General features: G+C 36.6%; 2 protein-coding genes and 1 long non-coding RNA gene across 3 annotated transcripts; all 3 read left to right on the top strand.

Moving 5' to 3' along the window:
• The first annotated feature begins 354 nt into the window (after positions 1–354).
• On the top strand, positions 355–3,712 carry LOC143266197 (uncharacterized). Its single transcript, XR_013041279.1, has 2 exons — positions 355–478; positions 3,170–3,712. It is a non-coding gene; the product is annotated as an uncharacterized LOC143266197 (long non-coding RNA).
• Positions 3,713–7,780: 4,068 nt separating this feature from the next.
• Positions 7,781–9,312, top strand: LOC143266196 (uncharacterized). The gene is made up of 2 exons (XM_076541807.1): positions 7,781–8,841; positions 8,937–9,312. The coding sequence occupies exons 1-2, from the start codon at positions 8,140–8,142 to the stop codon at positions 8,937–8,939; spliced, it is 705 nt and encodes a 234-aa protein (XP_076397922.1). The 5' UTR covers positions 7,781–8,139; the 3' UTR covers positions 8,940–9,312.
• Positions 9,238–9,798, top strand: LOC143266194 (uncharacterized; the record flags this gene model as incomplete). Its single annotated transcript, XM_076541805.1, has 1 exon — positions 9,238–9,798. A coding segment is annotated over exon 1 (561 nt), but the record flags the coding sequence as incomplete, so codon positions are not given.
• Between the last annotated feature and the right edge of the window lie 8,392 nt (positions 9,799–18,190).

Raw genomic sequence — 18,190 nt, 5'->3', positions numbered from 1 at the left:
CCATCTTAACGAGAAAGCATTGAAATCACCCGCCAATATTATTTTATTGTTCCCTGAGCTTTTCTCTAACCTCTTTATTGCAAGTGTTATTTCCTGCCAGCGATTTTCAAATTCTGAGAGAGTAACATTTGGGGAAATATATGCTGAAATAATGTTCAGACCCCCATATCTACCAACAACGTAGGAGGTGCCTGCTTCCACTATGTTAAAACTATAATCCAATTTGCTACCCAGTAAAGCTGCTCCCCTATCCATACTCCAATAAACGAGAGAGTTGCCTAAATTCTTGGGGGGTTCGCTAATAATTGCCAAGTGAATATCTTCCCTCATAATCTTTGCTTTTAGCAGGTCGAACGCGATTGGGGACCTATTCAGGTTAACCTGGATTATGTCTACGTAACTAATCATTGTAAGAAAGACGAGATGTACAGATGTCAGAAGTAAATTTATTAATCGACAGAATAACTTATATCTCTAGGTAAGTACAAATTAAGAATTAAAACTTAAAGCTAGTTAAGTAAGTAAATAAATAAATTTAAATTTAGATAGATATCCGCGATAGGTAATTAAACTTAAGCTAAAAGTTTGTCGTGACTAAGGGTAGTACCGTCTGTAGTAAAAACTGTCTAAGAAGAAAGGTATTCGCTGTACTTAGTTCCTAGTTTCTACTTGCTCTAGTATCCGACTGTACGTCTTTGACAAATTGTTCAATATCTACATCCCCGGCTTTCACCAGTTCGTCCAATGCCAGTAACACTTTCCTGACCCTGTCCCGCTCATGCTCGTGATTGTCTAACTCACCCGCCTCCTGCGATTTCTCCGATTTTCCATCGATTCCACCCTTAGCTCCTTCTCCATCCTCACCCTTCCTCACGGCGTATTTATCCCTGGCACTCTGCTCCTGCGCACGAGGAGCAAGCATCCTGTCTCCTGTCCTTACTGTCCTTTTGTTCTCCTCCTCTTCGAGCCTTCTTCTACACTCCGCAAATCCATGCCCGTTCCCACTGCAGGACCAACACCTCACTAAAATTTTTGAATATCTATAGACATTGCATATAGACCACCCTATCTTTATATTTTTTCTTGTGATTAACTCCTCTGCCGATTCACAGGGAAGTTTCGCCAGAATTGTTTGGAAGCCCTCGATCTCCCTCACAGTCCTAACAATCTCTATTTCCTGGGGCCCCGTGTTCTTATTATGTGATAAATTTCCAACCAGGGCCTCCTTAATTTCCTCCACACTCAGGGAAGGGTCAATCCTCCTGATTTTAACTCCTTCCTTCGGTACCAGTTTGGCTACTTTTGCCCTATCCCCAACTTTCTCTTTAATAATATCTATCCATCCCTCTACTTGCTCCTCCTGCTCAATCTCGATTACGATACCCCCCCCCCCCCCTCTGGCTATCCTCATAGCCTTGACAGTAATTTTATCTGGTGTACCAATGTCTTTTTTAAATTTACTAACGTCCTTAATACCCTCGCTATCCATGTATTTAACATATATGGCTTTATTTCTATGTTTTCTAATATTGGTCTTGTCCTCCTTAGATTTTTTCTTAGCCGCATTCCCATTACCTCAATCCTTTACTTCCCATCTGTTAATTTCCATGCCCATTGATCTCCTATCACCTTGTATGTCATTAGACCTTCTTTCAACTCCTTGTACGTCGTTATAAATATGCTTATTATCTCTAACCCTTCTATCCGTTTCCTTAACCACCTCACTCCAATTCCTTACTACACCTGCATCCCCCTGCATGTCAGTCTGTGTACCTACAGATCTGACCTCTCTTTTCCTATCTTTATTCCTCGTTACAAGTGTCCACCTCTCTTGATCTGAGATGTACTGACTCCTTCCCCTCCTATCCCTATCATCCGAAACCTCAAACCCCCCTCTCTTGAGACTCTGTACATCAGGTCGAGGGTTACCTAATACCGGAATAATACCTGAATCAGAAATATCAGCCTCCCGATTAATGTGTCGGGACTCCTCCTTACCGTTCCTTAAGCAATCCCTACTAAGGTGTCCTTTACTCCCACATATATAACAGACTCCCTTATCGAGCTTACATGCCCAGGCTAGGTGGGACCTGGCTCCACATTTGAAACAACGTCTGTTGTCTGTGTATTCAGAAATCTTGCCCAAGGTCCAACCCAACTTTATCTTACCTGCCCGTAAAAGCTCCTCTGCAACATCCGCAGGAAACTCAATGCAGGCGTTCTTGTTGCCCCTTAACGAATTTTTGAAGAATATTACTCTAAAGTCTTCAAAGTTCCCCTGTTCCTTAAGAATACCCTTAATGTCTGCCTCTTCTAAATCAAGGTTGATGCCTGTTATCATGACCTTTTTCCTTTTGCCTATAATCGCCTCCGACTCATAGCCTATTTCCAAAAGCCTATTTTTTAGTCCCATCAGCTGCTCTTTTGATCCTAAGTAAAACAAGACTCCCCTTCCCCCTCTTGTCTGCCTAATCCATTCGATCGTTATATTTCCTATATTAACCCTGCTCTTAATGTCTTTCAGTGTCTGTTGATAGTCCATGCCCTCCTTGCAATCAACTTTGATAAAACCTCCTCCCGATACATCTCCTCCTTTCGTCCTTACTCCTTTCTCATCTAATCCCATGTTCCTGCTTGTCAACCTAATTTCAGGGTCTGGATCTTTTCCTCCTATGGGACCTTTTCCGCCCCACAGGGAGAAAAGGTCTTGTGTCCCTTCCTCGACGTATTTCGATCTCCTCTTTTGCACCTGTTTATTCGTCTCGCACGGAGAGTTGTCACTATCTGTGCTTCTATTGTCATTTCTCACCATCCTCTTCCTTTTCCTATCAATTTGAAGGTGTTGTTCTCCCTCCCCTTCTTCTATTGTCGATATTTCCTTGACCTGCGAAAAACAGATATTAGAAATATTTTCCTTACCAGGACCCCTACCCTCCAGCTGTCTAATCACAGCTGAGCCTTTCATAATCAAGTCTATAATATTTTTGAGCCTAATACTGCTGAACCTAGGTTCCCCTTTCAGAAGCTCAGCCACTCCTTTCATATCATGCAACCATCGCTTTAATAACCTCAGTATCCCTGGAGTGTCTTCATCCTCCTCTGCCTTGATAATAGCTAGCATGTTACACCTAATCAATTCAATAACTCTAATCTTTATTTCTCTTTTCAGGTTACCACTGGAGTTGACCAGGGCACCAATTTTTTCGGCGACGTCTCCAACATCTGCTACCACTTTAGCAACTACCGCATCTTCTGGGATATCGCCCCCACTCGCAGATGGGCCAGCCACCACGTCCACTTGACTATCTTCGCTCACCATAAGTTCCTTATAATTAATAAGTTGTTCACCTTCCTTGAGTACTTCCGATAAACCACTCATCCTCCTACTCTCGGGTCGTTCAACCTCCTGCAAAAAGTCCTGTAAAACATTAGTTGTTTCTAGCTTACCTGTACCAGTCTTCCCAAGGGATTTCTCGTTGTTGTTTCCGTCTCCTTTGCCAGCCTTACTTGTACTCAATTTTCTCTCCGCACCTATTATATCGAACATATTTTCTAACAATTTTTTATTCGTTCCGTCCGTGATATTAAATTGTTCCTGACTGTCATCCCACGACTCAGCTCTGTCCAGAGTCGGCCAGTCCTCCTCAGAGTCTCTCCCTACACTGTTAGGGGTTGAAGTGCCTTCCAAAGAAAATCTCGACGCCTTCCTCCCTAAAGCCTTTATAATCCTATCGTAATCTCTCTGGTTTAGGGACTCTTGCCTCACTATTTTAGGCTTGCCCGTGGGCGTACTTAAATTAAGATTTGTAATAAAATTTTTAATTGTAGGGTTAGATTTATGTTCACTCATGATGGTTCCCACGAGATTGGTCGGTCCAGATACTTCCAGAGTAGAGCCGCCATGCTCAGGAAGGCCATTAATACAACTGGGGGCGGCAGTTTCCCAGAGGTGGGCATGCTAGCGACTGATGCTCCCATCAGCCACGTGCCCGCGTGTAGTCCAGCTACAGGGGACACGCACCCTCATCGCCACAGCCAGAGCTTGGGGTTAGGGATTTTTGATATAGGTTATCATCCTCGCAGTCCAACCATCCAAGGTAAGACCCCCGCTCCTGCGAGACATGACCACAGGTTTACGGTATACAAGGAGCTCAGATACCTTGGGATCGCTACTTCCCATACTACAAGTGCTTTCATACAACTTATAGTTCTTGAGGTTGCGCCGTGCCTCCGTTAGCAAGTGAGATATCATTGAGAGATATCCCACTTCCCAGACACCACCACGAGGAGGTGGAGGTCCGACTTGCGAGCATGGAACTCGCCTTTTGGTGTCTAACTCGCCTTTTGGTGTCCCACAATAGACTACAAAGTCTTCGATATACCCTGTATAACAATCGCAGATAACATACGACTTGATTCCAAATCTACTTCGTTTTGAAGGTATATATTGCTTGAAGTGACATCGTCCTTTGAAAAGAAGCAAGCTTTCGTCGATGCATAAATGCTTATGTGGATAAAATGCTCGTGAAAAAGAATTACGCAGTCTATCGATAATGCTCCGTATTTTTATCAGCGGATCTTGATTTGGTGTCTCAGTGTTGTCATGAAAGTGCAACATTTGTAATAGAGCTACATATCTGTATTTTTTCATTATTCGTGGAATACTTTCCGTGCGTATTAATTCGTCGGTTGACCAGTATTCGTCTATTGATAATTTTTTTATTCTTGACATCAACATCGACACAGCAAAAAATCGATACATTTCGGTCACTGTTGTATTTTTCCAAGACAATAATCGCGAGTTACTACTGCATGTAGTTTGCGTGGTATAATAATTATTGGTTTCTCTCACAATATGTTCGAGTAAATTTTCGGAAAAGAAAAGTTGAAAAACTTCTAATATTGACGATTTATCGTTAATATTTGCTTTAATTCCTGATAGATTTTCATCAAAATCAAAAACTTTTAGAACCAAATTCTGCGCGCTCCAAGAAAATTGCCGTAAATCGATGTCAGGTAATTCGTCACTACTTGTGGAATATGATTCCGAGCTACTTGATAATACGCGTCTCCTGCAGCATGAGTTTTGTTTTTTACCTTCGTATCCAATTTCTCCAAAAACTGCAGAGAGTTCAGAATCCGATGATTCTTCTGTATCGTCACAGATTATATTTGTCCATTTACCCATGATAGGGGAAAAATTTATGAATAATTGTATTCGGTTATATGAAAAAATATCCGCACAAGAAACGTATGCAGCTATCGCGGCGAAAACAAATGAATTAATAACCATGATCATGCAATTATTAATATTAAAATGTAAAACAAATGCACGGCGCCAAAAAGCGCTGTTCGTTCAAGGGAAGTGTCCATCGTCGAGCGCCAGAAGGCGCTGTTCGCTGAGAGAAAGCGTCTATAGCCGAGCGCCAAAAGGCGCAGTCCGCTGAGTGAACGCGTCTATAGCCGAGCGCCAAAAGGCGCTGTTCGCAGCGATAGGATTAACCGCACACCACACGAATCCCACAATCTTTTCTTGCGAAATCGAGTCCTTTAGGGGTAAAAGCCGCTCTTTACCTTTCAGCGCTTGTAACTAGCTGAACTTAGGTTCCAGGGTTGTTACACATGTAGGCCACAATGTAGCTATTTTACGAGGCACGTGCCATCAAGGTAGCGATCGCTTCAGCATCGAATCTCGCGGTAAGCAATGCACAGGCATAGCTGCAGTTGCTTGTGTTGCGTTTAATTTGCTCGATCCTAGAACGTGGTGTACTAGTGATGTTGATTATGTACTTTTAGTAGGAGATAAATATTACCGTGATTGCATTGAAGCGTGAAATAACCCTGACCCCGGAGAAGTCAATGTAGACTACTTAGCTGTAACAGAATTATTGCCACACTTATCGTTTAATAATACCAGAGTCGGTATTGACATTGCCTATGAAATGGCTGTAAATGGTCATATTGACATTGATAACGGTGATGAGGGATTCCTAAATTTAAAGAACGGTTTAATTATGTTTTTCCAACAGTATACATACGGAATTCTTACCGCGAATTTTATATCAGTCGCTGTATCATGCAGCAACCAATCGGAAAGTCCCTGCTATTGGTTGTTTGATTCCCACGCAAGAGGTCCGAAAGGATATAAAGCACTGTCACGAGGCCTTTCATGCTGTACGAAATTTACGAATATTGATGATTTATACATAATCTTGCGTCGTAATTTATATGCTAAAGGAGGCAATAGCAATGTGCTAAATATCTACTCATTAACACCTCTAGCAATTGCGCCCGAAAGGAATAGATCCCCACAAGTAGAAAGGATACAACAATCACCTGTTGCGACTGCTCATACAGAGTCCGACGGGGCACATGTTGTTTTCGCAACAAGTATGTTACGTCCGATTCATGACGATATTCCCAATATCGATAATATCGTCTCTATCGGTAATAATAACAACACAGAAAATGACCCGATGAGATTGGCGAATATACATAGAAAAACTGCGCCTCCTTTGAACCTAGAGAGGGAAAGAAGAATGGAAGAACTGTGTTGGTTCTTTCTATATCCAGATGGAAAGAATGGTTTCGGAGAGCACCGAGATTTCTTAATAACACCACTGGATTACTTCCAAGCGCGTATTCTGAGCAATGACTAACGATTTCAATGAACAGATTATTTGTTCTCCGCATTATTTGTTGTTGAATATTACCGCGTTAAAGCTAGCGTTTCAGTATCGTGTAGAATGCGCCAAGGAGAACATACGCCAGAGCGATTAATAGATAATATGCACCTCACGATGAGAAATATAAGAGGATCGGTATCATACTGGGAACGTTGCTGTTCGGAATTAATCGCCATGATTCGAAGTCTTGGACCGCCCACATGGTTTGCTAGCTTCTCTTGCAATGATCTAAACTGGCCAGATATGTTGAAAGCGTTACTCTTATCCGATGGTCGTCCCATTACCGAATTTGAAAACCTAACTTTTGCGGATCGACTACAGTTGGTTCAGCAATATCCAGTAGTTATAGCAAGACAATTTACGGTACGAGTAAACGCGTTGATACAGTATTTAAAAAACTCTCGTTGCTTAGATAGCGTTGTTATCGATTTTTGGTATAGAATTGAATTTCAGAATAGGGGAAATCCACATTTACACATGCTGATTTGGTGTGAAAATGTACTCGATTTCCTTACCAACGAATGCCGCAACGTTATTGAGAAAGTTGTGTCTTGTTTATTGGAAGCAGAAAACCAAGATATGAGCGACATAGTACAAAGAGTCCAAATTCATAAACATTCTGATACATGTTACAAAGATCGTAATAATCGTTGTTGTCGTTTCGGATTCCCTAGACCGATAAGTGAAACAACTATGTGCTTGGGTCCAGACGACACACTTGCCAACAATGGACGTTTCTGTGTACTTAAGAGAACCGTAAATGAAGTTATGGTAAATAATTACAATCCAACTCTTTTAAAGCTTTGGGAAGCAAACATGGATATTCAACCATGCGGAAATGTTACAGCAGTTGCATATTATATTGCTAAATACGCAAGTAAGTGCGAGCCGCAGTATACAGGAGACGTTATTAAAGAAGCCGTTTCCCGTGCGAAACGCCGCGGCGGTACCGTCTGGAATCAATTATTTTCGGTATTTATGGCAATTCTGTCCCAACGAATGGTCAGTGCTGCAGAATGTGCTTATCGATCATGCCATCTGCCTCTTAAAATGAGCTCGCGAAAAGCTGTATTTATAAACAGCTGTCGGCCTGAGCAGAGATACAGAATTTTGCATTTCGAAGGATATGAAACATCATTTTCCAATAACATATTCGATCGTTACGCAAAGAGACCGGACAGTCTAGAGAATTTGAGCTTAGCTGAATTTGCTGTCCGATATGAAACAGTTTCAAGTGGAATGTGGACAGAAGAGGATGAAGACGCAGAACATAGAAATAACGATGAAGAAACATCGAGGTCGAGGTTTATAAAATTGAAGGACAATACTCGAATGCGAATAAGAAATAAACCAGCTGTACTTCGCCACCGATATTATATCTTGAACAGCGATAGAAAAGGATATTTCTATAACTTGATAGTGTCACATTCCATTTCGTGATGAAAGTACACTTATGTCCGAAAACGAATCTTCGGAACAATGTTTTCTTCGACGGCGACACGAATTGAAACCTATGTTGGGAAACGCAACCGTTGAACAATTTACTGACGCAAAACAAATTATTGAAGCGGCGCTGGCCCAGGCTGTTGCTTTGAACGTTGTACGCGAAGGGGAAACTAATAATGAACAGTTAAGAGAACCAGTCAGCATTCATGCCGACGAGATAGTATATTGCGATCAAGTTGATTTGTATGAGGATCAACAGCAAGAAACACTTGCAATGCCAGAAGACGTGTTCCTTAATAATATTCGAAGTCTTAACGTTCAACAGAAAGATTTATTGAAATCAGTTTCCTCAGTAATTAAGAAAGATATTAAAAAGAATGATGATGAAGATACGGAACAAATGTTACTTTTTATTACCGGAGGAGCTGATAGTGGCAAGTCGTTTATTTTAAAATTACTTGTTGAACATATTAAACACTGCTATAATCCCACAGTTGATATGATGATAAAACCATCGTTCATTGAAGTAGCTTCGTTGGCTGGCGTCGCTGCCCGCCAAATATTCGGAAAAACTCTGCACTTCTTGTTCTCGTTGCCTATTGAAAAAGGTACTGCAATGACCTATCGGCGACTGACTGGACAAAGACTCGAACAGGAGAGACGAAAGTGGCGGTACATAAGGTGGTTGATTATTGACGAGATATCAATGGTATCTTACGAGAATTTGCGAATAATTTATTTAAGATTGTAAGAATTCAAAATGAATGATAAACTGTTTGGTGGCGCAAATGTACTTTTTTTTAGTGATATCATGCAATTGCTCCCGGTAAAAGGATACTGGAGTTTTATGCAAGCACATTGGTGTAGCGCAGAAATTAATTTATGGCACCAATTTTCATTCTGCGAACTCACCATTAACATGCGACAAGGGGATGACGTCGAGTTTATCGACTTACTGAATAACCTACGGTTTGGGGAAGTGACAACCTTTCAACTACAAATACTATGCGAACGAAGAAGAGTTCCCTTAACCGGAGAGTTTGAGGATGGTGAAGCGGTAAGAATATTCCCGACCATAAAATTAGTCGATGAATATAATACAAAAATGACCGATAAATTAGCACAATCACATCGAATGTACATCATTGATGCAGTAGACGAGTCCCGAGAGGCAGCTACATATGGAAAAAGGCCACCAGAAAATGTTATTCCTACAAATGTTAATAACTGTGGCGGACTGTTACACACAATAACGTTAGCCGAGGGATCGCGAATCATGCTGCGGCGAAATATATCAATTTCTGATGGTTTGATAAACGGTGCATTGGGAATAGTTAAGAAATTTAGATGGCCGGCACTTAGAAGAGACCAACTAGAACGGGGAGAATTGCCGGATTCAGTGCTTATAAAATTTGACGACAAATCTGTTGGAAATAGGTTCAAGGATATTGATGGTTACATTCCAATATCTCCAGTTTCAGCAACGTTTCAGGCGACAAAAGGTTATGGGGACGTCGAGCGCAGAATGTTACCACTTATTTTAAGTTGGGCAGTAACGGTGCACAAACTACAAGGGACCACATTAAACAAAGCTGTAATTGATCTTGGCAAAAGGAATTTTGCAAAAGGTCAAATTTACGTTGCACTTACAAGGGACATCACCAAGGTGTCACACGCGGATTTTAATGAAATTGATATATGTTGTAGCTTTTTAAAAATCATTTGACACATATTTTTTTATATTTGCGGACATCCATGTTAAGGGGGTGAAAATAGCCCTCAAAGTTGAGGGTTGAAAACGCATTTTCTTCAATATCTCGGAAACTAGAGGGTGTAGGAAGGTGAATTTTTTTTTAAATTGTGTAGTTTTTAGTCAGCAATTTAGTTAGTGACAAAAATTTCGGGAGAAATTATTTATTTAAATAATATATTTAAAAAATGCACTTTTTTTTCAATTTTTCACCCTAAATGCAGTTCGATTTTTTTGCAGCTTTGTATACTAAACATATGGATCAAAATAGGGGATACGTGTTTTTGGAATTTTTTATTTATTGCAATTTAGCAATAATTATTACATATACAATTTTCTTCTACTTTTTACGGAGAAGTGAGTTGAGATCTGTTTTCGAAGAGGGTTAGCCCTTTTTATGCGATAATTTGTCACTTACTTAACAATTGGGCAATATCAGATGTTTATTGTTACATCGGTGTCCAGGGAAGGTCCAGCGAACAGGTATAAGTCCGTCGCGGTACCAGTCGTCGTAATACGGAACATAGATTTCTATGGTCAATGAGACTATTAACCGAAGGTATAATGAATTCCTTCAATGAATTTCATTATTGTGCATACTATATAGTATAATCTTCAGAAGCAAGCATTCAACTCTAACTTTATCAATTTTTTAACCGACTTCGAAAAAGGAGGAGGTTACTCAATTCGACCAGTATATATTTTTTTTTTTTTTTTTTTTTTTTTCTATGTATGTTCGCCGATTACGCCTAACTGGATGGACCGATCGGAATGAAACGTTTTGCATATGGTAGGTGCTGACTCCCCATTGGTACCATTATCAAAAAATTTTTCATTTTTTAATTGCAAAGTGTTGTTATTGCAAAAAAACCGGCAACTTTTTTCTTTTCTCTATGTATGTTCGCGCATTGCGCCTAGCTGGATGGACCGATCGGAATGAAACCTTTTGCATACGGTAGCTGCTGACCCCCCATGGGTACCATTATCAAAAAGTTTTTCATTTTTTAATTGCAAAGTGTTGTTATTGCAAAACAACCGGCAACTTTTTTCTTTTTCTATGTATGTTCGCCGATTACGCCTAACTGGGTCGACCGATCGGAATGAAACCTTTTGCATATGGAAGGTGCTGACTCCCCATTGGTACCATTATCAAAAAATTTTTCATTTTTTAATTGCAAAGTGTTGTTATTGCAGAAAAACCGGCAACTTTTAAAATAAACTTTTCTCGATTTTAGTGCGCTTTCAATATCTTATCGCGGACATGATTCTGTGCAATTTTATTCCTATACAAATTTCGCGGAAATGTTTAGTTTTCGAGATATTAGCGAAAAAAATTGTTATTAACTTTTGAAATCAACGTCGAACGATTTTAATGTGCTTTGAATATGTTGTTAGGGGCGTGGTTCTGGGCAACTTTTTCCTCTTGCGAAATTGACGGAAAGCTTTTGTTTTCGAGATATTACAGAAATTGTTGTTAACTTTTGAAGCCAACTTCGAACGATTTTTATGTCCTTCTAATACGTTATTAGTAGCATGATTCTAAACGAGTTTTTCCTTATGCATAATTGGCGGTAAGCTCTAGTTTTCGTGATATTAGCGAATAACTATTGTTATTATTATTAGTGGAACGCCCCGTGCTATGCACGGGAAAGACAAGAAAGGGCAATTACAATGCACTGTACCAAAACACTAACTAAGCTTTGCCGCTTTGACACGCAACTTATGCAGCAAGATGAGTTCACGTTGACGTTGGTGTATTATTCCCATTGCTTGGTAAAGTCTCCCTACCGTTCTAACAAACATTTTTTCTATTTTTTAGTTGCAAAGGATTATTTTTTCTATGCATGTTCGGCGGTTTTTCCTAGGTGGGTGGTCCGATCGGAACAAAGCTTTTCGCATCTTGTGGAGTCTAACTCCCCATTGATACCATTATCAAAAATTTTTTCATTTTTTAGTTGCAAAGGATTATTGTTGCAAAAAAGTTGAAAAACGAATATGCATGTTGTCTTTTACTTAATTATGCTCATGGCATTTACGCAGTCAAGAAAAGCCTGGAAGAACTGTCTCACAGTATCCTATACAATTCTCCCCATTCCACTAAAAAGCGTTAAATAAAATAATTTTCGGAAAAAAAATACACCGACTTCGAAATGCACTAAAAAGTATAAAATAATTTCTATTTCCTAATGAAGTAATTTCTATTTCTCTGAATCATACAATTACGTCACAGATATGAATTAAACCTATTTACTCGTTAGGTAGTATATTAAATACATTTCAACTTTTTCGGAGGCGGCGCAAAATTAAAAATACCTCAGTAAACGTTGCTGCCAATAACCAGTTGATTGTGGTATGGCGTATTGGAAATTAATAAATCCCGAGAAAGAATACGAACCATTATAGATATACCTGGTAATATACGTAAATGTAATGTCTGCATCTTCATTTGATCAACGTTTCTGATATAAATGAAATTGAATCGACTTCGTTCGCGTGTAGAAGCCATGGATCTAAGAACCTATAAACGGAGCCCACGACGCGGGAATTACCAAATTTGCGACAGATGGGCTCTAGCTTTATAGTATATGCGGCGGTCGAGTCTTTCCGTCGCATACTCTATGAATATAGCCCTTTGCGGACTACCGCCGCATATATGCGTTCTGCGTGAATCATCAAATTGGCCGAAGAACTCATACTTGCGTTTGGCGAAAACAGTTGATTGAGCCGAGAAACGCGTACATGTGTTCATGCACGTAAATCTGTGCATGTATATATAATATGTCCAGAATATGACTTGGAATGCTATGAACGAAAACCGCGTTTAGGCAGAAATATACGCCGGCAATTTTTAATGACTATCGCGGCAGGAGCTCGGCCCCACGGTTCACTTCGAACCGTCCCGTCCGCAAAGGGCTAGATAGACCATAGTTACATTCTATACGCACTAACACCTACTTCGCGGCGTGCTGTCGAATTATATGTATAGAAAAAAAAATAGCTATACAAGCTTTGCCTATGTTCGGCTGTCCAAAGGTTGACATGTTCAAAAAAATCTTTTAATTTTGCGCCGCCCCCGAAAAGGTTGAAATGTATTTAATATACTACCTAACGAGTAAATAGGTTTAATTCATATCTGTGACGTAATTGTATGATTCAGAGAAATAGAAATTACTTCATTAGGAAATAGAAATTATTTTATACTTTTTAGTGCATTTCGAAGTCGGTGTATTTTTTTTCCGAAAATTATTTTATTATTACATTGCCTTTTGCGAATAAATTTGTATTTAAATTCATTAATACTAAAGGATCAGAAATTTTCCGAACAAAATTTTTTCAACTTCGAAACCTATTGATGTCAAATGATTGAACAAACGGTATGGTATTTTTTGGAATTTTTAGTATTTTCTGTTTCTTACACTGTTTCCTACCTTGTGATTGATCGTCATAACTTCTTTTTGCTATATATATTCCATGAATCGAGAAGCAAATAGTATTTTCTGGTTCCCACGGAACAAAAAAATATTGGCAGATTTTTAAGTAGAAGCTTATTCCATTTCCTCTTAATTTACAAAAATAGGCAAGATTTGAACACGTGAAATCATCAAATATAAACTCTTGTTGCATTTCTATATCCGTATATGCGCATTCTTTATACATGTCGATTGCATCTGTTATGCTTTATGCCAGTTTAACTTTGTTTCGATTTATGTGTGCTTCCTGCTTATTAGAGTTAAATATTTTCATTACAATGTTTATAACATTAATGGGATTAACATCCATACTTATAAAAAATAAATTTTACAAATGTTCAAAAAGGGAAACAATAATACAATTACCATATACTTATTCATACCCACTTTCCTGCATCAGTATATTTTGGAATAATTTTCGTAAAGAGTTTCATTGGCCATAGAAACCTATGTTCCGTAAAGCGACGACTGGTACCGCAGCGGATTTATACCTGCCCGTAGAGACCTTCCCTGGCTACCGATGGCACAATAAACATCTGATATTGTCTAATTGTTAAAAACGTAACAGATTATCGCATAAAAAGGGCTGACCCTCTTCGAAAACAAATCTCAATTCACTTCTCCGTAAAAAGTAGAAGAAAATTGTATACGTAATAATTATTGCTAAATTGCAATAAACAAAAAATTCCAAAAACACGTATCCCCTATTTTGATCCATATGTTTAATATACAAAGCTGCAAAAAAATCGAACTGCATTTAGGGTGAAAAATTGAAAAAAAGTGCATTTTTTAAATATATTATTTAAATAAATAATTTCTCCCGAAATTTTTGTCACTAACTAAATTGCTGACTAAAAACTACACAATTTAAAAAAAATTCACCTTCCTACACCCTCTAGTTTCCGAGATATTGAAGAAAATGTGTTTTCAACCCCCAACTTTGAGGGCTATTTTCACCCCCTCAACATGGATGTCCGCAGATATAAAAAAATACGTGTCAAATGATTTTTAAAAAGCTACAACATATATCAATTTCATTAAAATCCGCGTGTGACACCTTGGTGATGTCCCTTGTAAGAGTAGTGAGTATAGTAATTCTCGTTCTATCGATCATATAAGCATAATGTGGCTAATAATATTAATTAGATTGATAATAATAAGAGTAATGAGTATAGTAATTGTCGTTCTATCGATCATATAAGCATAATATGGCTAATAATATGAGTTAGATTGATAATAATAAGAGTAATAGGTATAGTAAATGTCGTGCTATCGATCATATCTGCATAATGTGGTTAATAATATGAGTTAGATTGATAATAGTGAGTGTAATAAGTATAGTAATTGTCGTTCTATCGATCATATAAGCATAATATGGCTAATAATATGAGTTAGATCGATAATAATAAGAGTAGTGAGTATAGTAATTGTCGTTCTGTCGATCATATAAGCATAATAAGGCTAATAATATGAGTTAGATTGATAATAGTGAGTGTAATAAGTATAGTAATTGTCGTTCTATCGATCATATAAGCATAATGTGGCTAATAATATGAGTTAGATTGATAATAGTAAGTGTAATAAGTATAGTGATTGCCGTTCTATCGATCATATAAGCACAATATGGCTAATAATATGAGTTAGATTGATAATAGTAAGAGTAATAGGTATAGTAAATGTCGTGCTATCGATCATATCTGCATAATGTGGATAATAATATGTGTTAGATTGATAATAGTGAGTGTAATAAGTATAGTAATTGTCGTTCTATCGATCATATAAGCATAATATGGCTAATAATATGAGTTAGATTGATAATAATAAGAGTAATAAGTATAGTAATTGTCGTTCTATCGATCATTTAAGCATACTATGGCTAATAATATGAGTTGGATTGATAATAATAACAGTAATAAGTATAGTAATTGTCGTTCTATCGATCATATAAGCATAATATGGCTAATAATATGAGTTAGATTGATAATACTAAGAGTAGTGAGTATAGTAATTCTCGTTCTATCGATCATATAAGCATAATGTGGCTAATAATATTAATTAGATTGATAATAATAAGAGTAATGAGTATAGTAATTGTCGTTCTATCGATCATATAAGCATAATATGGCTAATAATATGAGTTAGATTGATAATAATAAGAGTAATAGGTATAGTAAATGTCGTGCTATCGATCATATCTGCATAATGTGGTTAATAATATGAGTTAGATTGATAATAGTGAGTGTAATAAGTATAGTAATTGTCGTTCTATCGATCATATAAGCATAATATGGCTAATAATATGAGTTAGATCGATAATAATAAGAGTAGTGAGTATAGTAATTGTCGTTCTGTCGATCATATAAGCATAATAAGGCTAATAATATGAGTTAGATTGATAATAGTGAGTGTAATAAGTATAGTAATTGTCGTTCTATCGATCATATAAGCATAATGTGGCTAATAATATGAGTTAGATTGATAATAGTAAGTGTAATAAGTATAGTGATTGCCGTTCTATCGATCATATAAGCACAATATGGCTAATAATATGAGTTAGATTGATAATAGTAAGTGTAATAAGTATAGTAATTGTCGTTCTGTCGATCATATAAGCATAATATGGCTAATAATATGAGTTAGATTGATAATAATAAGAGTAATGAGTATAGTGATTGTCGTTCTATCGATAAAATTTGCATAATATGGTTAATAATATGAGTTAGATTGATAAAAGTGAGTGTAATAAGTATAGTAATTGTCGTCCTATCGATCATTTAAGCATAATATGGCTAAGAATATGAGTTAGGTTGATAAAAATAAGAATAATAAGTATAGTAATTGTCGTTCTATCGATCATATAAGCATAATATGGCTAATAATATGAGTTAGATTGATAATAATAAGAGTAATAAGTATAGTAATTGTCGTTCTATCGATCATAGAAGCATAATATGGCTAATAATATGAGTTAGGTTGATAATAATAAGAGTAATAGGTATAGTAAATGTCGTGCTATCGATCATATCTGCATAATGTGGATAATAATATGTGTTAGATTGATAATAGTGAGTGTAATAAGTATAGTAATTGTCGTTTTATCGATCATATAAGCATAATATGGCTAATAATATGAGTTAGATTGATAATAATAAGAGTAATAAGTATAGTAATTGTCGTTCTATCGATCATTTAAGCATACTATGGCTAATAATATGAGTTGGATTGATAATAATAACAGTAATAAGTATAGTAATTGTCGTTCTATCGATCATATAAGCATAATATGGCTAATAATATGAGTTAGATTGATAATACTAAGAGTAGTGAGTATAGTAATTCTCGTTCTATCGATCATATAAGCATAATGTGGCTAATAATATTAATTAGATTGATAATAATAAGAGTAATGAGTATAGTAATTGTCGTTCTATCGATCATATAAGCATAATATGGCTAATAATATGAGTTAGATTGATAATAATAAGAGTAATAGGTATAGTAAATGTCGTGCTATCGATCATATCTGCATAATGTGGTTAATAGTATGAGTTAGATTGATAATAGTGAGTGTAATAAGTATAGTAATTGTCGTTCTATCGATCATATAAGCATAATATGGCTAATAATATGAGTTAGATCGATAATAATAAGAGTAGTGAGTATAGTAATTGTCGTTCTGTCGATCATATAAGCATAATAAGGCTAATAATATGAGTTAGATTGATAATAGTGAGTGTAATAAGTATAGTAATTGTCGTTCTATCGATCATATAAGCATAATGTGGCTAATAATATGAGTTAGATTGATAATAGTAAGTGTAATAAGTATAGTGATTGTCGTTCTGTCGATCATATAAGCATAATATGGCTAATAATCTGAGATAGATTGATAATAATAAGAGTAATAAGTATAGTAATTGTCGTTCTATCGATCATTTAAGCATAATATGGCTAATAATATGAGTTAGATTGATAATAATAAGAGTAATGAGTATAGTGATTGTCGTTCTATCGATCAAATTTGCATAATATGGTTAATAATATGAGTTAGATTGATAAAAGTGAGTGTAATAAGTATAGTAATTGTCGTTCTGTCCATCATATAATCATAGTATGGCTAATAATATGAGTTAGATTGATAATAATAAGAGTAATAAGTATAGTAATTGTCGTTCTATCGATCATTTAAGCATAATATGGCTAATAATATGAGTTAGATTGATAATGATAAGAGTAGTGAGTATAGTAATAGTCGTTCTATCGACCATATAAGCATAATATGGCTAATAATATGAGTTAGGTTGAGAATAATAAGAGTAATAAGTATAGTGATTGTCGTTCTATCGATCAAATTTGCATAATATGGTTAATAATATGAGTTAGTTTGATAAAAGTGAGTGTAATAAGTATAGTAATTGTCGTTCGGTCGATCATATAATCATAGTATGGCTAATAATATGAGTTAGATTGATAATAATAAGAGTAGTGAGTATAGTAATTGTCGTTCTGTCGATCATATCTGCATAATATGGTTAATAATATGAGTTAGATTCATAATAATAAGAGTAATAAGTATAGTAATTGTCGTTCTATCGATCATATAAGCATAATATGGCTAATAATATGAGTTAGATTGATAATAATAAGAATAATAAGTATAGTAATTGTCGTTCTATCGATCATTTAAGCATAATATGGCTAATAATATGAGTTAGGTTGATAATAATAAGAGTAGTAGGTATAGTAAATGTCGTGCTATCGATCACATCTGCATAATATGGTTAATAATATGAGTTAGATTCATAATAATAAGAGTAATAAGTATAGTAATTGTCGTT

Source organism: Megachile rotundata, unplaced genomic scaffold (genome assembly GCF_050947335.1).
Source record: "Megachile rotundata isolate GNS110a unplaced genomic scaffold, iyMegRotu1 scaffold0089, whole genome shotgun sequence".
In the NCBI taxonomy this organism is placed as follows: Eukaryota; Metazoa; Arthropoda; class Insecta; order Hymenoptera; family Megachilidae; genus Megachile; species Megachile rotundata.
Note: the sequence above shows the minus strand (reverse complement) of the source record. Positions and strands in the feature narration are given on the sequence as shown.

Excerpts from the sequence above, each read along its gene's own strand:
- LOC143266196 (XM_076541807.1), top strand. The coding sequence starts at position 8,140 with ATGTCCGAAAACGAATCTTCGGAACAATGTTTTCTTCGACGGCGACAC.